Source organism: Chamaea fasciata, unplaced genomic scaffold (assembly GCF_029207755.1).
Source record: "Chamaea fasciata isolate MVZ Bird 193981 ecotype frontalis unplaced genomic scaffold, bChaFas1.0.hap1 SCAF_15, whole genome shotgun sequence".
NCBI classification, from domain to species: domain Eukaryota; kingdom Metazoa; phylum Chordata; class Aves; order Passeriformes; family Sylviidae; genus Chamaea; species Chamaea fasciata.
In genome coordinates, this window is record NW_027094100.1 from 12,998,268 (window position 1) to 13,023,053 (window position 24,786).

General features: G+C 62.8%; 6 protein-coding genes across 8 annotated transcripts; 3 read left to right on the forward strand and 3 right to left on the reverse strand.

Moving 5' to 3' along the window:
- Window positions 1–23: 23 nt before the first annotated feature.
- RAB24 (RAB24, member RAS oncogene family) lies at window positions 24–2,810 on the reverse strand. The gene is made up of 8 exons (XM_066197502.1): window positions 2,468–2,810; window positions 2,007–2,075; window positions 1,807–1,885; window positions 1,618–1,685; window positions 1,418–1,517; window positions 1,028–1,078; window positions 876–938; window positions 24–431 (listed from the first exon to the last, which is right to left on the reverse strand). The coding sequence occupies exons 1-8, from the start codon at window positions 2,771–2,773 to the stop codon at window positions 367–369; spliced, it is 801 nt and encodes a 266-aa protein (XP_066053599.1). The 5' UTR covers window positions 2,774–2,810; the 3' UTR covers window positions 24–366.
- On the forward strand, window positions 2,698–4,500 carry PRELID1 (PRELI domain containing 1). Its single transcript, XM_066197503.1, has 5 exons — window positions 2,698–2,863; window positions 3,124–3,349; window positions 3,429–3,542; window positions 3,757–3,835; window positions 4,228–4,500. Exons 1-5 carry the CDS (start codon window positions 2,772–2,774, stop codon window positions 4,362–4,364), a joined length of 648 nt encoding a protein of 215 aa, XP_066053600.1. The 5' UTR covers window positions 2,698–2,771; the 3' UTR covers window positions 4,365–4,500.
- A 7-nt stretch (window positions 4,501–4,507) lies between these two features.
- Window positions 4,508–6,036, reverse strand: MXD3 (MAX dimerization protein 3). Of its 3 annotated transcripts, XR_010723190.1 has the most exons (6): window positions 5,843–6,036; window positions 5,737–5,766; window positions 5,523–5,637; window positions 5,258–5,423; window positions 4,983–5,178; window positions 4,508–4,566 (listed from the first exon to the last, which is right to left on the reverse strand). XR_010723190.1 is itself a non-coding variant. In XM_066197500.1 (5 exons), exons 1-5 carry the CDS (start codon window positions 5,995–5,997, stop codon window positions 4,595–4,597), a joined length of 807 nt encoding a protein of 268 aa, XP_066053597.1. In that variant the 5' UTR covers window positions 5,998–6,014; the 3' UTR covers window positions 4,565–4,594. The 3 variants fall into 3 exon arrangements, 2 of the variants coding, with proteins under 2 accessions (XP_066053597.1, XP_066053598.1); XM_066197500.1 differs by lacking the exon at window positions 4,983–5,178 and having other exon boundaries at window positions 4,565–4,935; window positions 5,843–6,014; XM_066197501.1 differs by lacking the exon at window positions 4,508–4,566 and having other exon boundaries at window positions 4,843–5,178.
- A 381-nt stretch (window positions 6,037–6,417) lies between these two features.
- Window positions 6,418–9,613, reverse strand: LOC136297509 (lateral signaling target protein 2 homolog). Its single transcript, XM_066197451.1, has 13 exons — window positions 9,483–9,613; window positions 9,269–9,406; window positions 8,973–9,175; window positions 8,801–8,890; window positions 8,629–8,718; window positions 8,414–8,515; window positions 8,083–8,331; window positions 7,850–7,977; window positions 7,659–7,772; window positions 7,420–7,504; window positions 7,321–7,331; window positions 7,158–7,270; window positions 6,418–7,077 (listed from the first exon to the last, which is right to left on the reverse strand). The coding sequence occupies exons 2-13, from the start codon at window positions 9,374–9,376 to the stop codon at window positions 6,946–6,948; spliced, it is 1,425 nt and encodes a 474-aa protein (XP_066053548.1). The 5' UTR covers window positions 9,377–9,406; window positions 9,483–9,613; the 3' UTR covers window positions 6,418–6,945.
- Window positions 9,614–11,925: 2,312 nt separating this feature from the next.
- FAM193B (family with sequence similarity 193 member B) lies at window positions 11,926–19,590 on the forward strand. The gene is made up of 9 exons (XM_066197278.1): window positions 11,926–12,176; window positions 13,444–13,683; window positions 14,343–14,565; window positions 15,232–15,646; window positions 16,592–16,787; window positions 17,183–17,419; window positions 17,900–18,908; window positions 19,017–19,092; window positions 19,220–19,590. The coding sequence occupies exons 1-9, from the start codon at window positions 11,976–11,978 to the stop codon at window positions 19,314–19,316; spliced, it is 2,694 nt and encodes an 897-aa protein (XP_066053375.1). The 5' UTR covers window positions 11,926–11,975; the 3' UTR covers window positions 19,317–19,590.
- A 203-nt stretch (window positions 19,591–19,793) lies between these two features.
- On the forward strand, window positions 19,794–24,747 carry DDX41 (DEAD-box helicase 41). The gene is made up of 17 exons (XM_066197130.1): window positions 19,794–19,827; window positions 19,913–20,011; window positions 20,103–20,262; window positions 20,341–20,415; window positions 20,748–20,808; window positions 21,505–21,641; window positions 21,804–21,876; window positions 22,036–22,189; window positions 22,285–22,421; window positions 22,581–22,743; window positions 22,832–22,963; window positions 23,142–23,213; window positions 23,448–23,544; window positions 23,837–23,986; window positions 24,118–24,189; window positions 24,299–24,409; window positions 24,603–24,747. The coding sequence occupies exons 1-17, from the start codon at window positions 19,804–19,806 to the stop codon at window positions 24,737–24,739; spliced, it is 1,854 nt and encodes a 617-aa protein (XP_066053227.1). The 5' UTR covers window positions 19,794–19,803; the 3' UTR covers window positions 24,740–24,747.
- Window positions 24,748–24,786: the final 39 nt, after the last annotated feature.

Sequence of the window (24,786 nt, forward strand, 5' to 3'; positions counted from 1 at the left end):
CCCTGCGTGTGCAGGGGTACGGCTCAGACCACAACGCGTTTTATTTACATTGTACACCTCAAGAGAAGACGCTTAAATAAATCTGCAAAGAACCGAGCATCTCTGAGAGAATAAGTTACTGGCCACCACTGGGCCACCACAGCTCCCACAGACACCGCAGGTGGCAGGGAGGGGGTTCCCAGGGTGACAGTCCATGATTCCCAGCACTGCACAGCAGCCCTGTGCCGCAGCGTGCCACAAGAGCAGTCTGTGGGCTGTGCAGCAGACAGGCCCCAACAGCTAAAACACAGCGGGTAAAAAACCGGAGAAGTCCGACGTGCAGCAGCTGCCCGTGCAGCAGCAGCAATTCCCTTTTGGCACTGGGGCTCAGTGGTGGCAGCAGCTGTAGAAGTAGGGACTGTTCCTCTGGCCCAGGTTGACACCCTTGTCCTCTGGAAGAGAGCAGGAGCAGCCTGCCACCAAAGCTGCTGGTCCCAGCTGTGGGCCCCGGCAGGTCCCCCAGGGAGGGTTTGGTGCCCCGTGGAGAAGTGGCGAGGTTCAGAGTCGTGGCACGGCCCAGAGCAGGAGGCACAGCCAGGCTGAGCATGCCTGGGCAGGCCTGGTGCGGAGCTGAGCCAGTCCTGCAGCCCAGCAAGGCTCCTGGCTCCCAGCTGCCGAAGGCCACCATGACCCAGCTGTCAGGGTGATATGCTGAGCCTGGCCTGAGCAGGTACGAGGATGCCGTGATGGAACTCAAACTCCATGCGACAATCCCTGGCACGGAGCCACAGCAGCCCCAAGGGAAACCCTGCCAGACCCCCAGAGCTCATGCTCTGCACCCTTCCTTAGAGGCACAGGAAAGGATGCCTGGGGAGGGACAGCTCCTGCCTACTCACCTGTCATCACCTGGAAGGCGGTGAAGTTGACATAGTCGTCAGCCACCTTTTGGAACAGCTCATCTGGGGAGAGAGGAGGCGTGGCAGGTGTGGGTGCCCCCCTGCCAGGCAGAGCCCCCAGCCCTGCTCAGCCCCAGCGAAGAGCTACTCACCCACGCTCTGGCCCGTTTTACTGGAGGTCTCAAAGAGGTCTGCCTTGATCTCTGAAATGAGGGCCCAGGCTGGCACTTGCTGCAGGTGCTCCACGGGTTTGTCTGCCCCCAGAGTCACCCCTTGGGCACAGCTGCTGCCATCGGGCTGGCAGGGATCCAGGGTAGGGCTCCCGGCCCCTTGGCCCACCTGGCCACGTGCCTGCCCATGCCAGGATATGCTGTGCCCAGGGATGTCCCTGGCAGAGCCCGTGACCCTGGTGCCACCGGACCTGCTGTGGGCCCACGGCAAGGGCAGAGCTCCTCGCGTGGATGCAGCAGCTCAATCCTCCCTCGCTCCCCACCCACTCAATGCTCACGAGCCTGGGAAGAGCCAGCACCGTACGGCCGTACCGTCAGCATAGTCCTGCACATCGTGGAAGTCAACCCCCCGCTTCCTCCTGTCCTCCTCCAGCAGGTCACTCTTGGTGCCGCACAGGTAGATCCGGCAGCCCTGTGGCAGGAAAAGGGTTGGGAGAGGGCTGTGCCCACGTCCCCGCCAGCAGCACCCTTTGTCCTGTGGTGAGGCTTCACAGCGCCCTGGCCCCCCGTACCTCCTCACAGTTCTGCAGCTCGTTCACCCAGAACTTGGCTCGCTGGAAACTGCCACTGTCAGTGAGATCTGGGGAGAGGAATCAGGGTCTGCTGACACCCAGTGCCCGACCCACTGGTGTCACCACCACCCCGGCCCGGGACCTTTGCAGCTGCCGGCTCCTTCCCCTTCCCATTCTCCGCGCCCTTACCGTAGCAGACGACGGCAGCCCGGGCTCCCCGGTAGTAGATGCGGCTCATGGCCTCATAGCGCTCCGAGCCCGCCGTGTCCTGGGGGCGACAGGGAAGCGCTCGGCAGGTGACAGGGGTCGGGGGGTCTCTGGGGTCCCTGAGCCGCGGGTGGCCAGGGATGCCACCGGGACGCTGGCACAGCCCTCGCCCCTGCACTTACCCAGATGCCCAGGGTCACTGTCTGGTCCCCCACGGTCATCACCTTGGCCACAAAAGCGGCTCCGATCGTCTGGAAGCGAAGCGAGAGGAGTGGTGAGAGCCGGCCCCGGGACGCGGGGGCATCTGGCCTGCGAACACGGTGGGAACCGGCGCAGGGACACGGCGGAATTCACCCCGGGGCGTGCGGAAGGAGGGTGAGGAACGAGGGGAACGAGCCGCGGGCGCGGGAGGGACGTGGTGGGTCCCAGCCCGGACACGGGGGGACAACACGAGGGGACGCCGTCCCAGAGCCGTGGGCGGCAGCATCCCGGGGACGCGGCGCGGAAACGGGGTGACAACGGGCACGACGCGGGGGTGACACGAGAGGGGCTCATCCCGGGGAGGCTCGGGGGACACGGGGGGCCCCGTCCCGGGGAAGCGGTGCAGCAGCGCGGGGCCGCGCGGTGCCGGCGTGTCACTCACGTTCTGGTAGGGCCCGGCGCGGAAGCGGCCGTGGGCGCAGCGCTCCACCAGGCTGCTCTTGCCCACCCCCTCCTGCCCCAGCAGCACCACCTTGGCGTCCACCCGCCTCCCGCTCATCCTCGCGCCGCCGCCGCCGCGGGGCGGGGCCGCACCGGGCGGGGCGGGGCCGGAAGCGGGCGGGGCGGGCCCGGAAGCGCGCGGGGCGTGCCGGAAGTGCGCAGCGCGGAGCGGAAGCGCGCGGCGGGGCGGGGCGCGCGGGCCGCATGGCGGCCGCCCAGCAGGCGCTGGCCTGAGCCGCGGCCCCATGGGGAAATACTGCGCCAGCCTGGGCGTCCTCAAGGGGCCCTGGGACCAGGTGTTCGCCGCCTTCTGGCAGCGCTACCCCAACCCCTACAGGTGCGCCGGGGCCTTCCCCGGGCCCCCGCCCCCTTCCGCCGCCCCGGTCTCACCCGGGATTTGTGCCACCCCCCGCCTTCAGCCCCGCGCTTTCCCCGGGGATCCCGCGGGCTCCGGCCGTCGGGGATGGGTGTCCCGCACCGCCAGTGCCCGGCGGGCAGTCGGTTCCTCTCCTGCCTTAATCCTTCAGTTCCTGACGATTCCCAGCCCCGGGCGAGAGTTGGGAGGAGCAGGGCTTGACGTTTTCTTCCCCGTTTTAGCAAACATGTCCTGACCGAAGACATCGTGCACCGGGAGGTGACGCCGGACCACAAGCTGCTCTCTCGGCGGCTCCTGACCAAGACCAACCGGATGCCGCGCTGGGCAGAGCGCTTCTTCCCAGCCAATGTCGCCCACTCCGTCTACATCCTGGAGGACTCTATCGTGGACCCCAAGAACCGAACCATGACCACATTCACCTGGAACATCAACCACGCCCGTCTGATGGTAGGTGCCGCTGCTGGGCGGTTTATGGGGGGGTGGAGGGGATGCAGCGATGCCCACGGCCGGGCTGTGCATCGTGCAGGTGGTGGAGGAGCGCTGCGAGTACCGGGTGAACCCTGAGAACAGCAACTGGACCGAGGTCAAGCGGGAAGCCTGGGTATCTTCCAGCCTGTTTGGTGTCTCGCGGGCTATCCAGGTGAGCCCAAGCAGTAAAGACACTGCTCGTCCCTGCTCTGCCCTTTCCTTGTCCTGGTTTTTACACCCTTTCCCTATTTCCCCCCCAGTTCTCATGACCCCTTGAGGCACCCAGAATCATCACTGTGAAAGCAACTGTGACTTTTCAAGCTGGGGCAAAGCCCCAGGGGCTGTGTGTGACAGGGCTCACACCTTCACTGACTTTTCCCTTGCAGGAGTTTGGTCTGGCCAGGTTCAAAAGCAACGTGACCAAGAGCACTAAGGGATTTGAATACGTGCTAGCAAGAATGCAAGGTGGGCACCAAGGGCAGGCTGGGGCTGACCGGGACGGGTCTCTTGGAGTAAGAGGTCACACTGGTAACACTCCAGTCCACGGGCAGGTTGTGGCTTGAACTAATGACTGTGAAATCCTCACCCCTCGCCTTTGCCCTGTGTCTTGGCACAGCCTGCTCTTCCTGAGTGCAGCAGGCCAGCAGTGATTGCAGGGCCGGGCAGGGGTGGAGTGCAGGCAGGAGGGGATGGAACATGGCAACAGCCACGTCCCTGTGGTTCCCCTTTTGCGACGTGCCCTGACATGCTGGGGTCAGGAACGCCAGGCTCATCTTCCTCCCTCTGTGGGGAAGTGCCTCAGTGGCAGGGCCGGTCTAGCCGGCGCTCCTGTGGGGTTAACAGCTTCCATGTTGTAGGAGAAGCTCCATCCAAAACACTGGTGGAGACAGCCAAGGAAGCGACCGAGAAAGCCAAGGAAACAGCTCTGGCTGCTACAGAGAAAGCCAAGGACCTGGCGAGCAAGGCAGCCACCAAGAAGAAGCAGTATGTGTGAGGGGCCAGCTGCACCAGGACAGATAGGAGACTCCTTAGATTTTATATTTTTAAAGAAACTGTATAAGTCTGACAATCAGCTGCTGTTTGACCCTTTCTGAGATGTAATTATCATTAAAGAATCTACTCCCACCTCTGATTTGGCTGAGGCTGGCCTGGCTAGAGCAGAGCCCAGTGCTGCTCTCCACTCTGAGGGTCCAGCTCTGTATAGGGAAGACACAGGCCAGGGTTTTACCAAATGTCTTTACTATAAAGTGTCGGGTCTGTACAAGAGAGCAGGGTGACTGCTGGGAGCATGAAGACGGGTTGCTTAATGAACTTGTTTCCCCTTCCCGGTGCTCCAGGGGCAGGAGAGCCTTCCTGTAGTCGTGTCTGCAGTGGGCAGCACCGCCCCATACCCACACCAGACTTCCCCTCAGACTGCCCAGGGCTGCACAGGGGGAGGCAGGAGGGTGTCCTCAGTGACAGCTGGGCCCTCTTCCAGCACCTCTTCCAGTGCCTTGTGGTGCACAGCAGGTGCCACAGTGCAGTGCCAGCCCCATGCACCCAGTGCCACAGCCAGTGCCACCCAGCTGTGGGGGGTAAAGCCGAACTGATGCCCCCAGCTGTGGGCCCTTACCCTGGCAGCTGTGATGAGGCTGGCCGAGGCTGGGTTTCCAGCAGGAAGGAGGCAGGCAGGCAGTGCAGGGAAGGCAGCGGGCACTGTCAGGATGCGGGGCTGTGGGGGCTGGAGTAGCTGTGGTCCCTCCCAGTGCCAAAGCTGGGCAGCAGGTCCCCGCTGAACACCACACCATCCACCTCTACCTCGGCATCCTCTGGGCATGGGGGGAAGGCCAGGTCAGGCCCATGGCTGCTTTTTCTCCCTCCCCACTCGTGTTCTTTCCCCTTTCTTACCGTCCTCGGAGGGCTCTGAGAGCTGGGACGAGTCCAGGCTGTCGGCCCGTGCCCGTTCCCCGTCAGTGGGCAAGAGCAGCAATTCCAGCCGCCGCTGCAGGCTCCGCTGCCGGTCCCGCAGCCGGTCCTTGGCCCTTCGTGCCCTCAGTTCCTGCTCCTGCAGCCTCTGTGGGGACCCGGTGAGCCATGAACGGGGGCTGAGCTTGGCGGCCCCGTTGCCACACAAGACATCCCGAGCGAAGCCGGGGCTACTACTCCCCCTCACCTGGATGTGCAGCCGGGCACGGTGCAGGAGGCTCAGCGTGGTGGAACGGGACGGCCCCGCGCCCACCGGTACCTGCTGCTTCAGCCGCTCCAGGCAGCACCGGAGCTGGGCTCTCCTGCAGCCGGGGAGGCGGGGAACGACACGGGGGTCAGCCGCGGAGAGGCACGGGCTCTACCACCCCCTGCCCCGCCGCTTTCCCCCTACGCCCCCGTACCTGTGCTTCTCCAGCGCGTTGTGCACCGACCTGCGGAAGAGACGCCGGTGATCAGCACCGACCGCCGCCGTCCGTCCACCCACCCATCCACTCGCCCACCGCTCACCTGACGCTGCCCACGGCCCGGCGCGACGGCGCAGGGCAGAGCGCGGCGTAGCCGTGCTCGGCCTCGGCCAGGCCGAGCGGGTGGCGGTGCTCGCGGTGCTCCAGGAACTCGGCCGCCTGGAGCAGCACCTGGATGCTGGTGGCCGCGGGCTCCATGGCGGGAGGCGGGGGGGGCGCCGCCAGCCGCGCGCTCATTGGCTGGGGGGCGCCCCGCGCCGCTGACGTCACCCCGGCGGGCAAACAAATTCAGGCGGGAAAGCGCGTGCTTCAAATTTGAATCGGCGGGAGGGCACGGCGCGGGCCACGCCCCCTGGCGTCAGGCCACGCCTTCCGTGCCGGGCCACGCCCCTGTCTGTGTTCGAGCAATTATGGCTGCGAGGCCCCGCCCCCCAGGGCCCCGCCCCCGCCATGGCCACGGCCCCGAGAAAGGTGCGCCCGTTCCCGGGCCCGCCCATGTGCGCGCCCGGTGACGCGCCGGGCGGGAGCGAGCACGCCCTGCTGTCCCCAGCCCCACCGAGTCCACGGGTGTCCCCAGACCGGCCGCGCCCACCGGACCAGCGCCACACGGCCCAGACAGACGGGTTTATCGCTTTATTAAAATCCATCGGGTGGAGGCGATAGGGAGGGAAGGGGAGCGCCGGGCCCCAGCTCCCGGGCACGGCACGGCACGGCACGGGCGGCCCCGGGGCACCCGCTGTCATGTGAGGGCTGTTTGCACGTTCTCAGGCCAGGCCCCGGGGGGAGACTCTGCCCCGGGCCCAACAGCAGCCAAAGTTCACCTGAAAAAAAACTACCACGAAGCACATTTCCAGCCGGGGGGCAGGTGCACGGTAACAGCAGGCAGCTCACCAAAAGCAGAGCAGGCCACGGTGCACAAGGAGAGGCGGTCCTGCGCCCACTATCACTCCGTATGGGCTGCCACCGTGTGTGGGGTCCTGCCCCAGTGCATCGGGGAGAAGCCTAACACCACCTGGGGGGGTCCTGCCGCCATGCCCCCCAAGCTCTGAGGAGAGTCACGGGGCCGAGGTGCTGCCCAGCAGCCCGGAGCGGCCCTGGGCTCCCAGTTGTGCGGCGTCCTCTGATGCAGATCTGGCAGAGGGGCTCTCACTGGCTCCTGGCACAGCGGGATGTGGGCGGGAGGTGTGTGGTGTAGCAGTGGGTGCAGACACGCACGGGTTTGGTCTGGCCATAGTGGGGCAGCACTGCGGTATTCGGTGAGCAGCGGGCACAGAAGATCTGCCGGGAGGCCAGAGAGGGGCTGAGCAAAGCCAGGTCCCTCGGGGAACCCCGTCTGCTCCATCCCAGCCCTGTCCTACCTTCCCACAGCTGCGGCAGTGGTGCCGGCGGCGTAGCAGGGTGAAGGGCAAGTGGCAGGCAGAGCACTGGCTGCACGTGCTGTCTGGCACCCACTCGGGCAGGTGGCGGGCACCTGCTGGGCAAAACGCATTGGTAAAAGCCACTCAGCCTGGCTCCCCTCACAGCCAGACCGCCTAAGGCAGGATGGGGCAGGATCAGCTCCAGCCTCACACCCTGCCCTAGAGCCATGGCACCTAGGCAGCCCCTTACCTGCCCTAGAGCCAGGCAGCCTCTGCAGGGCTGGAGCACAGTGGGCAGTCAGCCACACGAGGAGCATCTGTCACACAGGAGTCACTATCTTTCTCTTCTGTGGGGACAAGGGTTGTGGTGCAGCCAAGCTGGAGCTGGGCGGGCACTATGGCCACGTTTTTCCCAAGCCTAGGGCTGTGGCCTTGTCTCACCAGGGATGGGCAATGGGCAGGGCAGAGAGGAGCAGTCCCACGTCCCTGGGGATTACTCACTGCTGTCACTCTGCTCCTCCGCGGGCTCCGCCTGGGAGCAGACAATCTTGAAGACCGTTTTCAAGATGCTTCGCATGTCACTGGCAAAGTTGGTCTGGAGCTGATCAGCCACCCCTGCACCAGGAGGGCGGGGGATCAGGAGGGTGCTGGGGGGATCAGGATGCTGGGGGGTTGGCTTGGGGGTCACTCACCAGAGATGCAGACGAAGAGGGTGTGCAGCATGTCCTTGGTGCTGCTGTAGCGGGAGCGCAGCTCCGAGCAGCGGGCACCTGGGGTGGCATCAACCCCCATCCCTGTGCTGCTCCCAAGGGGCTGGGGGCTGCGCAGAGGGGAGGTCACCATTACATCAGGGATGGTGTGAGATATCCCTGTCCCAGTGGACAGGGATTTGCCATCCCAGCCCTGTTCCCTGCCCACCACACACCCCTGCTGCCAACTGGTGCCCAGGTCATCCACTGCACTGGGTGGTCCCAGTCGCACTGTGCAGGTGGGGGCTGGTTGGGTGGCATTAGGGACCTCCAGAAGACTGGAGGGAGCAGGGGGGTCCACACTGGGCACAGCTGCCCCCCAGGCTGGGGGGATGTCTTGACTGCAGGGATCCTCCTGTTCGGCTGTGCACAGGCTCCTCTCCAGCAGGCAGAGCTCTTCTGCTGACAGCACCCGCAACAGGTCCCTATGGTGAGGGATCAGCATCAGCCCCATGTCACGGCCCCACTGCTGCCCCACAGCTCCACCCATCGCTGCCCACTGCACACCTGATCTTCTTCAGGAGGTTGTAGAAGGGGCTGAAGACCCGGGACATCTCCTCAGGGCTCCGCTCCAGGCTGAGGGGACCCTCGGGGTAGATGAGGAGACCGCTGTGAGGGGACAGAGCGCAACTCAGGGGTTGCCTGGGACCCCAACTCGCCATGGGGAGAAGGGGCTGGTACAGGGCAGGGAATATACTCCCTTCTCCAGGGGCTGCACCCACCTGATAATGGCCAGGCGAGGGATGGTGAACATCAGCAGTGGTTCATAGCCATCAATCATCTCCTGAGTCAGGTAGCCCAGGTGCAGGGCTCTGGGGACACACAGACACCCTTACAGTGGATTTGAGCCTAGGGATGCTGCCTAACCTCAACACAACAGTGTCCCTCACTCACCTCTCCACTGTCTCACAGAAGAGCACGATGATCTCCTGCTGCCTGTAGATCTCATCAGGAGACTTCACTGCCACCAGCGAGGACACATAGCTGGAGAGACAGGGAGACTGTGAGGCCCCTACAGTCCTGGCACACCCCACCACAACCCCAGCACCCTAACCCTGCCCCTTACCTCAGCTCAAACTCTGCAAATAGCCGGTCAAATTGGATGAGCACAGTCCGGACAGGCTCTGGGTAAGAGTTGGGTTGGTTCAGGCTTTGCTCCCGCAGCACTGTCCGGACCAGCTCCAGGCTGCACAACAGATTCCTGGCCTGAGGCCGCAGCTGTGCCCCATCTGACTCCTCCATCTCCAGGAAGGTCCCAGCCAGGAGACACTGCCGGGAGAGGGACTGTCAGCAGCCAGCACCCAAGGCAATGCCTAACCCCAGGGTCAGCTCACAGTGGGGTGTCCATCACCCCAGGTTCACCTCAGCAGCAAACAGCATGTGGTTCCCCAAATTGTCCACCAAGAGCTCCTCAGGGAACTTGACCAGGTAGTCACGGCTGTGCCGCTGCGTGGGGATGCACTCCTCCATGATCCGCTCCAGGACGGCCAGCAGGTGAGCCTGGGGAAGGCAGAGGTGTCACCCGCGGCTTCCCGGGGGAAACTGAGTCACACCGGGATCCGGGCTGCCCCCGTACCTGGCTGAGGTGGAGCTGGTTGAGGAGCACCAGGTACTGCTGCGGATCCAGTTCGGCATCCAGCCCGTTGATCTCGGCCACCACCCGTGTCACCCTCTCGTCGGCAAAGAAGAACTGAGAGAGCAGGCGTGGGTCGGAGCGCTGCGGGAAGAGCAGACGGGTGATGGTGGGGGCACCCCACAGCTCCATGCGCTGCTTCAGCGGGATCCCAAATCTCCCGTTCCCACAGTCACGGAGGGATCGTACCCCACGGATCCACAAACACCTATTCGGGCAGGTACGTGGGACCTCCCACGGCAGCTCTGACTCCTCCCGGGGAGCGCCGCCCTCCCCGCCCACCCGTGCCTCAGTTTCCCTGGGGGCAGAGCAGGATGAACAAGCTCAGCCGCATCCCGCAGCTTTGGCACCGATCCGTGCGCGGCAGTAAACACCGGGAAAGGTTCTCCGGAGTCCCCCCGCTTCCCCCTCCCTCTCCACCACGAGGGACGCCCGCCGCCCCCCCTGCGCCCGGGATCGCCGGACCCTCTGGATCGCCCCGACGGGGATCGTCCGGGGGCTCCGCCGGTCCCGGGCGCAGGGAGGGCGGTCCCGGTGCGACCCCCCCGGTCTCACCTTGGGTCGGCGGAGCCATCGGCGGAGGGCAGCGGGCAGCATGGCGCGTCCCGCAGCTCTGCCGCCGCCCGGCTCCCCGCGCCCGCCGCTCGCCGACGGGGCGGGTCGGCACCGGGCACCGCCCGGGGGGCGGATCGGAGCGGTGTCCGCCCAGTCCCGGCACCGGGACGACCCGTCCGCTCCTCGACGGACCGGTTCTGTCTGATGCGAAGAGTGAGGGTGCGTCTGCTGTGGGGCGGGATGGGTTTCACCGCCGGGTTTCCTTCACGGTCTAGGTTCCTGTCTCAAATTCCCGGCCGCATCCCCGGCTATCCTCCCCCGGTTCCTCTCTCCTCGCAGCCCAACCTTCCGGGGACGGGGACACCCCAGCCCTTCTCACAGCCTCCCGAGCATTCTCGGAGTGCTGGGGAACGCCAGGAGAAGCACCCGCAGGCATCTTTACTGTTCAGGACATGGGGTGCGGAGCAGGGTAGTGGGAAGGGGGTAAAGTGGCCCCTCGGTGCGACAAAGAGGAACCAAAGTGGCCAAGAAGAGGTCCCGGGGAGGTACTCGGGATGTTGGGCACAGCAAACCACCCCGGCTGTGCCAAAGGACGTGTTTGCTCCAGACCTGGCACTGCTGGCTACAGGATGTGGGTGCCGATAATTCAGGTGGCTGAAAGCCTAATGGGGTGGATTCATGGGTAAAAAATCCGTGGAGGATTGTTGAACAAACACGGCGGCAGTACGTCCTCGGCTTCAGAAAGTCCCTGAGTCATGGCAGTGCCCAGGCTGCGCCAGACGGGTGCAGGTGTGGGACTGGCCCCGGTGTTGGGGCTCCCTGTGTATCCCACGGACTCCGGTTCTGTTATCAACCATGTCCTGGTTCCCATGGAGGGGGATCCCTGTGCGCACAGTGAGACTGGAGATTGTCTCACAGGTCCCTGCAGCACAATGAAAGAACATAAAGCTATTAGAGAGTGTCCAAAGGGAAGGAATCTAGAGGGAAAGTCACATGAAAAGCCGCTGAAGTCCCTTGGTCTGTTCAGTTTGGAGGATACTGAGGGGAGACCTCATTATGGGCTGCAGCTCCCCCAGGAGGGGCAGCCGAGGGCAGGTCTGATCTCTGCTCTCTGTGGTAGTAACAGGACCCGAGGGAATGGCTGGAGCTGTGTCAGGGGAAGTTTAGGCTCGATATTAGGAAAAAGTTCTTTGTCCAGAGGGTGGTCGGGCACTGAACAAACTCCCCAGGGAAGTGGGCATGGCCCCAAGCCTGTCAGAGCTCCAGAGGCATTTGGACAATGCTGTCTGGCACTGGGTGAGATTCTTGGGCTTGTCCTGTGCAGGGCCAGGAATCACAGAGTAGTTTGGAAGTGACCTTAATGATCATCTCGTTCCATTCCCCTGCCATGCACAGGGACACCCTCCACTAGACCAGGTCGCTCCAAACCCCATCCAACGTGGCCTTGAACACCTCCAGGGACGGGGCAGTCACAGCTTCTCTGGGCAACCTGTGCCAGGGCCTCACCACCCTCACAGGGAAGACTTTTTTCCTAATATCTGATCTAATCCAGCTCTCTTTCAGTTCGAACCCAAGCAATTGCCCTCTGATGATCCAGCTGGGGACACGATCGCGATGTGCCCCCCGATCACGACTGAGGCACCGGCGCCTTTAGGACCCGCGGGAGCCTCGGGGGAGCGCGGGCGGCGGATTCGAACTCGCGGCGCTGGCGCCGCTCCCCCTGTCCACCAGGGGGCGCAGCGCTGCCCTCTCGCAAGATGGCGGCGGCGGCTTCACCTCCCCGAGCGTTTCCCCCCTCCCTCCCTCCCTCCTTCCCGCGGGCAGGGGCCGGACGGGCCGCGCCGCCATATTGGCTGTTGTCCTGGCTGCGGCGGGCTCGCCATGACTCGCCGGCGGAACAAGGCGGCAACGGCGGCAACGGCGGCGGCAGCGGCGCCAGGTGGCTCCGGGCCTCGCCGTGACAGGGTGGCGGGTCCCGACGTCGGGCCTCCCCCGCCGCCACCACCGCCGGAACCGCCCGCCCCGCCTGAGGTGGCGGCTGCGGCGGGCAGCGGCGGGGAGTCGGGCAGAGGCAGCGCGCAGGTACGGGGGTAGCGCTGCGGCGGGCACGGGGCTGGCGCCGAGGGGGGTTCAGCCTGGGCGGGGACGGGGCTCTGCCCCTGGCACCCCATCCCCCCGCGGGCCCTGCCCCATCCCCGCCCCGACCCCCGAGTCGGAGCATCCCTGCGGATGGGGCTCGGAGCGTTCCCACAGCGCCCCGCGGGAGGGCCCAGCCCTGCCACAGCCCCGCCACAGCCCCGCCACTGAGCGGTGGCAGGTGGCTCCAGCATCCTCATTCAGCGCGCTTCTCCCTGCTGGACACACCTGGCTGCTGCCACCTGCTCCGGGTTGTGGGCAGGGAGGCGGGGGTGGGCGCCGGGTGTGGATGTGCTGGGTGGATTGGGGACAGCCGTGGTGTCACCAGCCGTGGTGTCACCAGCCGTGGTGTCACCCGCCGCGGTGGCTGTGTCAGCTGGGACACGGGGTGGCCTGGTTGCTCCCCCCTCGCCGTGGGTGGGCAGAGGGGCTGTGCTCCCACTCTGCTCTCCTTGGCCTCTGACCTTTGCTTCACCTTGAGCCTGCAGACGCCATCTGTTTGGCAGCAGCAGTTCAATACACGGCTCATTGTGGCAGGGCCCCGCTGCGCCGGCAGACAATGGGGGCCCCCTCACCCGCGCCACGCCGGGCTCGTCACGGCTGTCAGGGCTCCAACGAGCCCGAGGGATGCAGCCCAGCTCCTGCCCGGAAGCCCCAGCCTGGCTGTGCCTGTGCGGGGAGAGCATGAAGCAGCACGGGGGGCTGCACCCCACCCTGGTGCATCCGCACCGCTGGCTGTGCAGAACAAAGAGGCGGGAGAGAGTGTTTGGGGCTCTTGGGTGACACAGTGGGGGCATCTTTGACGGGCAAGGAGGGAGAGCTGAGGCTGCCAGACTCATTTTTTTTATCGCTGTGTGGGATTTCTGTGAGTCTTGCTTTGCCATGCAAGTACCTTCAGTCTCACTGTACCAGAGGTGATGGTGGGAGTTGCTGATGGCTTCCTAGCTTTGCTTGGTGGCAAGGCTGGCTCTTTGGCATGTCGTGATTTTCCCAGAAGTCCAGACACTCCCAAGCTGGCACATGGCAGGTCGGCAGCAGCTGATCAGCCTGAGGCTGCTCTGCTCCAGTGGGAGAAGGTCCAATGCTACATGTAGCCTACAAGAATTTCCTTGGTTTGGTGTCGGCGTCCTGAGGTCTTTTTCACTGCCTCGTCTGCCCCACATCTGCGCCGGATCACACCTGGGTGACTCACAATCTGTGTGTCCTTCCTCAGGTGCTGCCCACCGCCAACCAGTCCGTGCAGACGTGCTGCCTGCTCTGTCACCGGGAGCGCAAGGACTGGGGAGGGCCGTCCCACAATGGGCTGGTTTCCCCAGGCGAGAGGCTGCCACCAGACTTTGTGCCAACGCTCGTGCAGAACCTCCTGGGAGAAATGCCACTGTGGATCTGCCAGAGCTGCCGGAAGAGCGTGGAGGAGGAAGAGCGACGGGCGGTGCAGGAGCAGGCCCTGGCGGTACGGGGTTACGGAGCTGGGGTTTGAAAGTCGGGGCTGTAGCTGTAGGAATATGGCACTGACCACCCTGTGGCACTGGGTGTGTGGGTCCCATCCTCACTCCGAGCTGAGTGTCCCAGACATCCCAGCCTTCACTTCCCTGCCCAGGGCTGCCTCTAGCTCAGCAGGGACAGGCCCTGTTGGAGCAGTGTATGATGCTGTGGAGGCTCATCCAGCAGCCTGCCATGGCTTGGAGCTGCCGTGCTGGCAAAGCTGACAGTGCCACTGCTTACCTGCCACCCCCGCTCTGCTGTGCGTTGTGCCGCGTCCCCCAGCCCCAGGGCTGCTCCCTTCATGACGCAGAGAGAGGCAGCCGCTGCCAGGGCAAGTGCCTGCCTGTGCATGGGGCTCGGGTAGAGGAGCTGCCTCCTGCCTGGCTTTATTTAACCCTGCCCTGGTGTGAGTGGGACTGGCACAGGCATGTGGCCCTGGGCATGGCCCAGCCTCTGTGAGCCAGGCTGTGTTGGTGTAGGATGGAGGGGGTGTTTGTCACTCCCAAGACCGTGACAGAAGTGGTTCACAAGAGTTGAGCCCCTGCTGCAGTGGAGGGGGTATTGCTGCTGACACCTTGGGGCCGAGGGTGTCCCTTCAGCCACTTCACTCTGTGTTTCCTTTGATAGGTCTCGTTATCCCACACATCCTGCAAATCGCAGTCTTGTGGGGGTGGCTCACACTCCTCTTCCTCCTCCTCCTCGTCTTCTTCCTCCTCGTGCCACGGGAGCTCAGGGGACTGGGACCCCAGCTCGTTTTTGTCTGCTCACAAGCTGTCGGGCCTCTGGAACTCGCAGCACACCAATGGGACCGCCCAGGGCAGCCCCCTTGGGACTCCCCCAGCTGCACTAGGTGAGTTGAAGCCAGCTATGGGGTTGAGCAGAGCTTTCTGCCCAGTTCTTGGCTTAGGTGGTTTCTTTGTGGGCAGGGGTGGGCAGGCTGGGTGTCTGAATCTCAGTATCAGCAGCATATTGGGCCCCTTTGAAAAAGGCAGATGGTGCTGGGATTCAGCCCCAGCTCCGCCTTCCTTCCAGGCGACAAGTTCCCCAGCCTTGCTCTGTCTCCGGAGTGTGCCAGCCAGGTGTCGGCCATGGCGCCGGGGCTGAAGGCCTGTCCCTACAGCCACACGGCCTCTGCCACCTCCAGCAATGCCGCACCGGGCTCGCCTCTGCCTACCTCACTCGACTTCTGCAAGACGCTGCCGAAGCAGTTCAAAAGCTTGTGCCGGAGGGCCACTCCGCCAGGTACGTGCCCAGGGGCAGCACCGGCCACAGCCTCCCAGCCTGCTGCTCCAGAGCCTTTGCCCTTGCCCTGTTCTCCATGCGGCAGGGCTGGATCCTGTGGGGGAGGCACACTGAACCCCAAGGCCTGTGTGGGTTGGGATGGCTTCTGTCCCAAGCACTCTGATGTCTGGGAGGAGAAACAGCTTGTAGAAAGGTGGTAGGTGGCTCTGAGCATGGCTTTGGTCTGTGCAGCACAGCCAGTGTCTTGACCGTGTCTTCTCCTGCCTCTCTGCAGGTGAGGCCTTCCACTCCTCAGAGCATCATCAGCACTCCGACCTCACTGCTCCTCCCAACAGTCCCACCGGCCTCCCCTCACAGCCACCGGTGCTGATCCCCTCCAAGCAGACCCCTCCCCATACGGGGCCCTTCAGCTCCCCACCGCACATCCCACTGGGCACCTCCTCGCAGGCCGCGCTTTTCCCTGCTCCCAGCGCCCAGGCAGCGGCTCCCAAGCCGGTGTCCGAGTCCCCCCCGGCCAGCGCGGCCTCACACAGCCCAGGGCCCTGCAAGAGCCCTCACCTGCCCCCTGCCAACGTGCCGCTGCTGAAGATGCCGCCGCCGCTGTCGGGCTGTGCTCATCCCTGCAACGGGCACTGCAGCACTTCACTCATCCCTCCTCCTGCCTCCCACCAGCTGCCCAGCACAAACAGGTGAGTAGAGGAGCCCTGCCTGCTTCCAGCCTCTCCTTGTGGGGGCATGTGTCTTTTCTCCCATCCCTGCCGATGGATGCGCTTTTCCCTGTGGAGGGATTGACTGCCCTGGCATGGTGGTGCAGGAAGCTGCTGTCCTTGTGGGACAGTTTCGCTGCTGCAGACTGAGGGTCAAGCTCTTTCTCTCCCAACACGTGTTCCTTCTGCACTTGTCCTTTGGTTCTGCGGTGCAGAAGAGACTGTGCTGCTCCTCCAGCTAAAAGACCCAAAGAACACCTTGATCAACCTGCTGTTGGCCAACAGGACCTATGTGAGACCTGTCAGGCAGCTGTGGCACTGAGCAAATGTCCTCAAGAAGATGAAGCCTGTGGACTTGTTCTGCTCACCTGTTCCTTCAGTACTCTCTGGGCTGCCTGTGCCTTGGAAGAGAGCACATTGGTTCCTCTCTGCTAATTAGCCCTCTCTGTAGAGAGCCAGTCGGGTACTGAGCTGGATCTTGAGGGATCATGCTGTGGGCTGTGCCCTGCCCTCCCTGTCTCTGAGCTGGGTAGCCTGTGCCCCTGTGAGCTGGGCCTGTCTCACGTGGGGATGTCTGGTAGCTGCACAGTCCCAGTGTTCCTCACCTGTGCTAACTGCCACCCCCAGTGAGTACTGCGCCCTGCCCTGCTTCCAGCCCAGGGCCTGGCTCACTGGGGCTCTGCTACACCAGCCTCCTGCTAGCCAGAGGCCCTGAGGGCTGAGAGCAGCAGGTTGCTGCTGCTGTGGGCTCCTCAGGCATCTTACCCAGAAGAGGAGAATGCAGGGGAGGGGGTTTGTCCTGCAAATCCTTCTGCTTCGGCACAAGCTTCCCCAAGGAGGACTGTTCCTACATGCATAGCATGGAGCAATTTTTGAGAAGGTCCCCTGGCACCTTCTCACCTCTCACCCCGCTCCCCTTCTTCTCAGGGACCCCTCTTGCAAAGGGCACAAGTTCCCAAACGGTACCAGCTGCCACCCGCCGCAGCCCTGCGAGGCAGACGAGGGACTCGGGGAGGATGAGGACAGCAGCTCCGAGCGCAGCTCCTGCACCTCCTCCTCCACCAACCAGAAAGACGGGAAGTTCTGCGACTGCTGCTACTGTGAGTTCTTCGGCCACAACGCGGTGAGTGAGGGGCTGGTCTGCAGCCACCCCTGGTCCTTGCTCTGTATGGGGAGGCATCACTCGGTCCCTGTGCCCGGAGTGCGGAGGTGGGCAGGCCTGGCCATGGCTGTTTCCTGCAGGCACATTCATTCCCCCACTTCCTTTCTACCCTGCTTCATCAGCCTCCTGGTCCCTTGCTCCTGACTCGCAGCTGCCTGCCCAGCCCCGGGGCTCGGAGCAGGCGGCCAAGCCCTGTGGCTTCACGGTGGAAGAGCTCAGTAGGGCTGTGCTGACTTGTCTTGCTGAGACTGCAGGGAAGGGAGTGGCTGGAAGGTCATGGGGGGCTGTTGGGGGGGCCGGGGCTGCCTGCCCCTCATGCTGGCTGGTGCCTGGCTGACAGCACTCGCCTTCCACAGCCCCCGGCCGCTCCCACGAGCCGCAACTACGCTGAGATCCGAGAGAAGTTGCGTTCTCGCCTAACCAAGAGAAAAGAGGAGCTGCCACAGAAACTAGGGCACAACAGCAGCTCAGGGGAGCCTGCTGTGGACCACCGCAATGTGGATGAGCTGCTGGACTACATCAACAGCACAGAGCCCAAGCCCTTGAACAGTGCCAAGGCAGCCAAGCGGGCACGGCACAAGCAGAAGAAGAAGGTGAGGCTGGGCAGGGGCTGGGGCTGCAGGAGGAGCGCCAGGCTTTTCCTCCTCTCCTTTGTGTCCATTTGGGTTCTTGAATTGGGGGTGAATTACTCTCACCCAAGGTGGCAGCAGTGCCTGGCCCCATGTAGAACTGCCCCTGCCTCTGTTCCCGCAGAGGGTCTCCCAGCCTTCCTGTGTGCTTTGTGTGCACTGTCCAGTCTGCTCCATGCCACATTCTGACACCATGCATCTCTGGTAGGGAGATGGCTCTTTCTGGTGCTTGGCGCCCAGAGCAGTGTCAGGTGTGCAGTGTCCAGCTGTTGTTGTGCCTGTGGGGGTCATGTGACAGTTTAGGGGCTGTGGAAGATGTGGCATGGCTGTGCTGAGCAGCTGCCCTTGGATTTGCTGTCATGCAAAGCTGGAGCGAAGCTCCATATCTTACACCCATGGTTCTGTGGCCCAGCCCAAATGATCCTCATGGCACCTGTGTTGCAGGAGAAGGAGAAAGCCCAGCTGGAGGCAGAGGCCCAGAAGCGGGCAGAGCGTGCCCCTGCAGCCAGCCAGGCCAGGGAGCCAGCCGAGGAGAAGCTGTTGGAGTGGCCAGAGCTGGAGCTGGAGCGAGTGAACAGCTTCCTCAGCAGCCGGCTGCAGGAGATCAAGAACACGATCAAGGACTCCATCCGGGCCAGTTTCAGCGTCTATGACCTCAACCTGGATGTCAATGACTTCCCCAAGAAGGCAGCTGTCCTGGAGCAGAAGAACCTGCTCTCCAACCTCAATGGGTCTTCTGACCTGCAGGACATAGACCTGGCGCTGGCCCCGCTCAGCCTGGGCCCTGCCAAAGGCCACACGCTGCTGCGGGGTGAACTGGGCCCCCGATGGGGCGAGGGGCCCGGGGAGCCCCCGCCAGCCCCACCGGCCGAGAACGGCGTGGTGAAACGCCTGAGTGCCGTGCCCAGCCTCTCCCGCATGATCTGGGTGCAGTCCAAGGCTGCGGACTCTGCTGCAGATGGCAACGGGCTGAGCCCGGAGCCCAAGGAGGGACCGCAGTCCAAGGGGCCGGAGCCGCCAGAGTCACTGCCCGCGGGGAGCCGGCAGCGGAAGAACAAGCGGCAGAACGGGCAGGCAAAGAAAGGGGAGGGCAGCACTCCTGTGCCCAGTGGCCAGGCCCGGCTGGAGAGCCCTGGTGTGAAGGGGCAGGTGCTGGGAACCAAGCACCCTTCCAAGGCCAGTGCCCCGGAGCCACAGCGGGCCAGCAGCTGTGCCGAGCCCGGGGAAAGCGGCAAGGGGCAGCCTTGGGGCTGCAGCAGCGCTGCCAGGGTGGAGAAGGAGAGAACCAGTGAGTGGAAAGGCCGGAGGGGAGAGGGTAAAGCCGAGCTGCCAGAGCTGGCACCACAGCAGCCACCTGCCCTGGCCACCCACCTTGCCCTGGGAGGCTCCCCCCAGCCCAAGGGCAAGAGCAGGAAGAGCAGAAACAAGGTGGAGAAATCCAATACCTCGATAGGTGAGTGCTGGGAGCACCGCTCTGGGACACCATCCTCAAGGTGGCCCCTCGCCCAGCTGGTAGCCCCTCCCCACCTTGCAGCTCTGACCCTCTGCTCTACTTTCCCAGATGATGTGTTCCTGCCCAAGGACCTGGATGGGGCAGAGATGGATGAGACAGACAGAGAAGTGGAGTATTTCAAAAGGTGAGGGCAGAACCCTGCCGGGCTGAGGTCTGCCAGCAGTGCTGGAGGCATGGAGGGGCTGGGAGCTGACTGGGGCCGGGGGTCCCGATGGGCTGGGGGCTGACCGGGGCTGTCCTCTCCCTGTCAGGTTCTGCCTGGACTCGGCCAAGCAGACGCGGCAGAAGGTGGCCGTGAACTGGACCAACTTCACCCTGAAGAAAACCACTTCCAGCGCAGCCCAGTGAGGTGCGGAGGGGCCATCCCCACCCACCCACGGCCGCTCGCCTCTCCTCACTGTGCCCCCCGCCTCACCTTGGTGGTGTCCCCTCCTTCGCGGGGGACCCCGGTGCTCTCCTGCCCCGCGGGGACCCCCGGGGCTCCCTCCATCCTCCTGCCCCTCCCCGCGGGGTGCTCCCGGCCGTCCCGTCCTCCTCTCCGCGGGCACGCGACTCCCCGTGCCGCGGGGAAGGACCGTGCTGGACCCAATAAAGAACTTTTTAATTTTTTATTTTATTTAAACCCCGGTGTCTGCTGCTTTCTGCCGCGCCGGGGTAGTTGGGAGGCGGGATAAAAGGGAGGGGGAATGTAGAAGGCATTCTGCGCAAGTTTGGCCGCCGCGGGGATCCGTCGTGCCGAGTCGCAGCTCCCGCCCAGTGGCGCGCTCTGCGCGTTGCTAAGCGATGGCGCCATGGGGGCTGACGTAACTTCCTGGATCTCTTCCGGGAAGGAGCCATGGAAGCTGTGGCGGAGCGGAAGGTGGGAGCGGGCGCGGCCCCCGGTACCGCCCGCTCTGTGCTTCTGGTGCCGCACCGGGCTCCCCTCACCGCGTGTCTCCCCACAGAGGCAGCGCGAGGAGCCGGCGGACACGTCCGACCTGTCCGGAGAGGATGATGACGACTATGTGCCCTACGTGCCCGTCAAGCAGCGCAAGCAGCAGATGGTAATGGGGGTAACGGAGCTGCCCGGGGAGGGCTCCGAGCGGCCCTCCCGCCGCGAGGCCGCTCACTCCGCCCCCATCTGCGTCCTTCCAGCTGCAGAAGCTGCTGCAGATGCGGCGGAAGGTGGTGTCGGAGGAGGAGCAGCGGGACAGCGGGAGCGAACAGCGCGGGGACGAGGATGACATCCCGCTGGGGCCCCAGTCCAACATCAGTCTGCTGGACCAGCACCAGCACCTCAAGGAGAAGGCGGAAGGTAAGGGAGGAGCTGGTGCAAGGACTGGGTGGCTTTCAGCGAAGCAAACCCCCTCATTGTTTCTTGGCTCTCCCCCAGCTCGGAAGGAGTCAGCCAAGGAGAAGCAGCTGAAGGAGGAAGAGAAGATCCTGGAGAGCGTGGCAGAGGGCCGAGGTGAGTGGGAGCTTTATGTTTCAGATCTGTCTCCAGAGCTCCCAGGATAACAGGAGAGCTGTTCCCTGCCTTGGGGACGCTCATACTCAGGAGTGGGACCGGAGGTGACAGTGGGTCCCCTCAGTTGGCACTGCCTGGCTTAGCTGCGACGCGGCTGTGACAGGGCTCAGGGCACAGCAGCACTTGGTGTTCGTGTGCCAGAGGGGCTGTCAGTGCTGCTGCTTCTCCTCTTCTCTCTCCAGACATGATCTCCCAAACTGTTAGCCCACGTAGCTCTCGGTGTGGTTGATGTGGATGTGCAGAGTTTGCTCTGATCATCTTTGTTTCTGCAGCTCTGATGTCAGTGAAGGAGATGGCCAAGGGCATCACCTATGATGACCCCATCAAAACCAGGTAAGTTTCACGGCACAGGTCAGAAGCTGTCTTTCTGAAAACATCACTTCATCGTGGCTGAAGAGAGCTAAAGGCCAGAGAGTCTTGCAAGAGCAGTGTGGCTCTGCAGCCTGTTGCCTGAGTGACTGATTTTGTGTCATCATCTGTAAAATCAAGCACTGTTGAGTCACATTGGATGTTGTTTTGTGTCCAGTAAGACTTGATAAAGGACATTTATGTTAAACTTAAAGGTCTGAGGGTTGTTCTTCAGGTTTGGGAGGTCACTAAGTCAGAGAAAGAGTCTGGAGAAGCCTTTGGAGCCAGTGCTGCTCGAGGCAGCATTGTCGAGGTGGTAATTGATCAAAGATTGGACTCAATGGCCTCAAAAGTCTTTTTCAACTTCAGTGATTCTGAGGCAATGTGAGGGAGATGGTTGAGGTGTGTCCAGATGTTTTTGGTGTGTTCCATCCACCATCCATAAGCTGTTCTCAGCTGTTAGCTTAGCACTTTTGACTGAGATTTTGAGGACGGGTTTAATGCATGGAACTGGCTCAGATCTGTTCCTGTGCTCACTCCATGGAGCCCCTTGGGGTTACCTGTTTTGTCTGAGGGGATATTGGAGCCTAACGGAGTTCCCCTGAATTCCTCCATGGGAGCTGCTGGTTGTGGAGCCCTGGCCTCATTCTGCACCGTGACTTGTTTCTGTTGCTCTCACAGCTGGAGAGCCCCTCGCTACATCCTGGGCATGTCGGAGGCACGACACGACCGCGTGCGCAAGAAGTACCACATCCTGGTGGAGGGGGAGGGCATCCCACCCCCCATCAAGAGCTTCAAGGAGATGAAGTTCCCAGCAGGTAGGCCAGGAGAGGAGCCTGGAAGGGATCCCACCTTTTTCCTTGGCTCTTGGCCTGAGGGGTGTTTGTCACTGGTAGAAGAGCTGCTGCTGGGACCTGAGTGAGAAAAGAGAGGAAATAGTTCAGGTCATGAACGTGGCGTTGTTCCTTGTTCTCTGACAGCTATCCTGAGAGGCCTGAAGAAAAAAGGAATCCAGCAGCCAACACCCATACAGATCCAAGGCATCCCCACAATGTGAGTGCTCTGTCCCCATCCCAGAGTACGGTTGCTCCCACAGCCCACTCAAGGGCGCTCTTCCCTGGTGACAGATGCACCCTGTCACCTTGCTCAGCCCTGGAGGTTTGAGCTGCTCTGTGATGTTCCTCCACTCCATCAGTCCTGTTTCTCTGGCAGCCTGTCAGGAAGGGACATGATTGGCATTGCATTCACTGGCTCTGGGAAGACCTTAGTGTTCACCCTCCCGGTGATCATGTTCTGCCTGGAGCAGGAGAAGAGATTGCCATTCTCTAAGCGAGAGGGACCCTACGGACTCATCATCTGTCCCTCGGTGAGTGCCAGGAGGAGGCTGTCATTGACTTGGAGTGACAGTCCTAAATTCTGCCTGCACAGAGGTGTAGGAACGAGCTGGTTTTGTCTCCACAGCGGGAGTTGGCCCGGCAGACCCACGGCATCCTGGAGTACTACTGTCGTCTGCTGCAGGAGGATGGGCTGCCCCCGCTGCGCTGCGCCCTCTGCATCGGGGGCATGTCTGTCAAGGAGCAGATGGAGACCATCAAACAGTAAGACCTTCTGGGGAAGTCCATGCTGGAGCTGCTCTGTTTTCTGGCAGGGGGCTAAGGAGTGGCACCTTGGCTTCAGGACAGTGTGGAGGTGAAAGTGGTGTCCTGCATGGGGCAGGAATGCCGAGGGCCTGACTGTAGCCTCCTGTCATCCCGCAGTGGGGTACACATGATGGTGGCAACCCCCGGGCGCCTGATGGACCTGCTGCAGAAGAAGATGGTGAGCCTGGACATCTGCCGGTACCTGGCCTTGGATGAGGCTGACAGGATGATCGATATGGGCTTTGAGGGGGACATCCGTACCATCTTCTCCTACTTCAAGGTACTGAACTGCCGCAATAGGAATACCCTGAACCTCAGTCCTGCATATGCCAGGTTGGGTGAGTGCTAAAGGCTTCTTCCCTGTGCAGGGCCAGCGGCAAACCCTCCTCTTCAGTGCCACAATGCCCAAGAAGATCCAGAACTTTGCCAAGAGTGCCCTGGTGAAGCCCATCACCATTAATGTTGGGCGAGCGGGTGCTGCCAGCCTGGATGTTGTGCAGGTGAGGTGTTCGGGTGCTCCCTCGTGCCTGTGTGGGAGGCCAGAAACATTCATGAGGGCACTTAATTCCTTCTACTGCCAGGGAGCTGGGGTTTGTGGCTCTCCTTCCCAGCTGGCTAAGGGATACCAAGCAGTGGCAGTTCCTCTGCTGCCTGACCAATGTCTCTGCTTGTTCCTAGGAGGTGGAATATGTGAAAGAGGAGGCCAAGATGGTGTACCTGCTGGAGTGCCTGCAGAAGACCCCTCCACCTGTGAGTATGCTGGGGCCAATGTGGTCATGCTGGGGCATGGGGGGAGTTGGTGGGGGGGACCCCCTGTGCGGTGTGGGCGTGTGACTGAGCCATGCTTCACATATGAGCAGGTTCTGGGATCAGCAGTGCTGTGCACTCTGCTCAACAAGAGGGAATGGGCTTCCCCAGGGGGCTGTGCTAGTGCCTGCAGTGCCAGCCTGCAGAACGGGCTCTGATATGCCTGTGCTGCCACAGGTGCTGATCTTCGCAGAGAAGAAGGCAGATGTCGATGCAATCCACGAGTACCTACTGCTCAAGGGTGTGGAAGCTGTGGCCATCCATGGAGGGAAAGGTCAGTGAGAGTCCCAGAGAGGCCTGGGCTCCTGGTGTGTCCCCCCCTCCTGCCAGGAATGTGTGTGGCCATGGAAGGTGCCGGCCCGAAGCAGTGGTTGGGGGTGTAAGGAAGGGCTGTGGCAGTGTCAGGAGTGAGCTCCACGTTGTATGTAGCAGGTGTAAACACAGTGCAGGTCCCTGTGGGATTTAGAGGCCCCATTTAGAGCTTGACTCTGAGGCCATAGTCTTTGCTGCAGTAGGTAGAGCTGAGAGCTCTGCCCTCGCTGATCTTCTTTGCTGGGCCTTTGCAGATCAGGAAGAACGGACAAAAGCCATTGAGGCCTTCCGGGATGGGAAGAAGGATGTCCTGGTTGCCACTGATGTCGCTTCCAAGGGCCTGGACTTCCCAGCTATTCAGCACGTCATCAACTACGACATGCCAGAGGAGATTGAGAACTATGGTAGGCACTGGGCCTTGTGGGAGGGGTCAGGAGGCCAGCAAGGCTTTGTGCCTGTCTCTGCAGTGCCTTGGGGCAGGGATGGTCTGTCACACTGTGCTCACCTGGGGTTGATCCCATCCCTGTCTCCACAGTTCACCGCATCGGGCGTACAGGCCGTTCAGGCAACACCGGCATTGCCACCACCTTCATCAACAAGGCCTGTGGTGAGGAACAGCACGGGGCTGGGGGCTGGAGGAGGCAGCTGGGCAGTGGCAAGAGGGGATGTTCTGAGCAAGCAGGAGGGCTTTGCCTGACCTGTGTCTCTGCCCCCAGATGAGTCGGTGCTGATGGACTTGAAGGCTCTGCTCCTGGAGGCGAAGCAGAAGGTGCCACCTGTGCTCCAGGTGCTGCATTGTGGGGATGAGACCATGCTGGAAATCGGAGGTGAGAGACCCCAGGCTGACACAGGGACCCTCACGGGGCTGCTACGAAACTTGGGCTCCAGACGGGACCCTCCAGCTCCCCGTGCCACAGCACTGGGGAGACACTGGTGTACCCCCTTTTCTCTGGGGTGGGGACTGCTGTCCTGGCGTGGCACTGTGCTGTCCTGGCCTTGACCCTGTCCCTCCTGTCGCAGGTGAGAGGGGCTGTGCCTTCTGTGGCGGCCTGGGCCATCGCATCACTGACTGCCCCAAGCTGGAGGCAATGCAGACCAAGCAAGTCAGCAACATCGGCCGCAAGGACTACCTGGCCCACAGCTCTATGGACTTCTAGCCTGGAGAGTGTGCTGCCCCTGGATGGGCCTGGGTTCCCTCTCAGCC

What these genes read in the sequence shown, in the direction of transcription:
- DDX41 (XM_066197130.1), top strand. Translation starts at nt 19,804, where the DNA reads ATGGAAGCTGTGGCGGAGCGGAAG. An exon ending in ATCCAAGGCATCCCCACAAT is followed by an intron (nt 21,877 to 22,035) that starts GTGAGTGCTCTG and finishes TTTCTCTGGCAG; the next exon opens with CCTGTCAGGAAGGGACATGA. An exon ending in CAGATGGAGACCATCAAACA is followed by an intron (nt 22,422 to 22,580) that starts GTAAGACCTTCT and finishes GTCATCCCGCAG; the next exon opens with TGGGGTACACATGATGGTGG.
- RAB24 (XM_066197502.1), bottom strand. Translation starts at nt 2,773, where the DNA reads ATGGGGCCGCGGCTCAGGCCAGCGCCTGCTGGGCGGCCGCCATGCGGC. An exon ending in GCGCCGGGCCCTACCAGAAC is followed by an intron (nt 2,076 to 2,467) that starts GTGAGTGACACG and finishes CTTCGCTTCCAG; the next exon opens with ACGATCGGAGCCGCTTTTGT. An exon ending in CGCCTTCCAGGTGATGACAG is followed by an intron (nt 432 to 875) that starts GTGAGTAGGCAG and finishes GCTCTCTTCCAG; the next exon opens with AGGACAAGGGTGTCAACCTG.
- MXD3 (XM_066197500.1), bottom strand. Translation starts at nt 5,997, where the DNA reads ATGGAGCCCGCGGCCACCAGCATCCAGGTGCTGCTCCAGGCGGCCGAG. An exon ending in AACGCGCTGGAGAAGCACAG is followed by an intron (nt 5,638 to 5,736) that starts GTACGGGGGCGT and finishes CCCCGGCTGCAG; the next exon opens with GAGAGCCCAGCTCCGGTGCT. An exon ending in GTGCCCGGCTGCACATCCAG is followed by an intron (nt 5,424 to 5,522) that starts GTGAGGGGGAGT and finishes GGGTCCCCACAG; the next exon opens with AGGCTGCAGGAGCAGGAACT.
- PRELID1 (XM_066197503.1), top strand. Translation starts at nt 2,772, where the DNA reads ATGGGGAAATACTGCGCCAGCCTGGGCGTCCTCAAGGGGCCCTGGGAC. An exon ending in TCAACCACGCCCGTCTGATG is followed by an intron (nt 3,350 to 3,428) that starts GTAGGTGCCGCT and finishes TGCATCGTGCAG; the next exon opens with GTGGTGGAGGAGCGCTGCGA. An exon ending in CGTGCTAGCAAGAATGCAAG is followed by an intron (nt 3,836 to 4,227) that starts GTGGGCACCAAG and finishes TCCATGTTGTAG; the next exon opens with GAGAAGCTCCATCCAAAACA.
- LOC136297509 (XM_066197451.1), bottom strand. Translation starts at nt 9,376, where the DNA reads ATGGAGGAGTGCATCCCCACGCAGCGGCACAGCCGTGACTACCTGGTC. An exon ending in GGCACCAGTTGGCAGCAGGG is followed by an intron (nt 7,978 to 8,082) that starts GTGTGTGGTGGG and finishes CCCTCTGCGCAG; the next exon opens with CCCCCAGCCCCTTGGGAGCA. An exon ending in GGAGGAGCAGAGTGACAGCA is followed by an intron (nt 7,505 to 7,658) that starts GTGAGTAATCCC and finishes TTGTCCCCACAG; the next exon opens with AAGAGAAAGATAGTGACTCC.
- FAM193B (XM_066197278.1), top strand. Translation starts at nt 11,976, where the DNA reads ATGACTCGCCGGCGGAACAAGGCGGCAACGGCGGCAACGGCGGCGGCA. An exon ending in CGGGCAGAGGCAGCGCGCAG is followed by an intron (nt 12,177 to 13,443) that starts GTACGGGGGTAG and finishes GTCCTTCCTCAG; the next exon opens with GTGCTGCCCACCGCCAACCA. An exon ending in GAAATCCAATACCTCGATAG is followed by an intron (nt 18,909 to 19,016) that starts GTGAGTGCTGGG and finishes CTACTTTCCCAG; the next exon opens with ATGATGTGTTCCTGCCCAAG.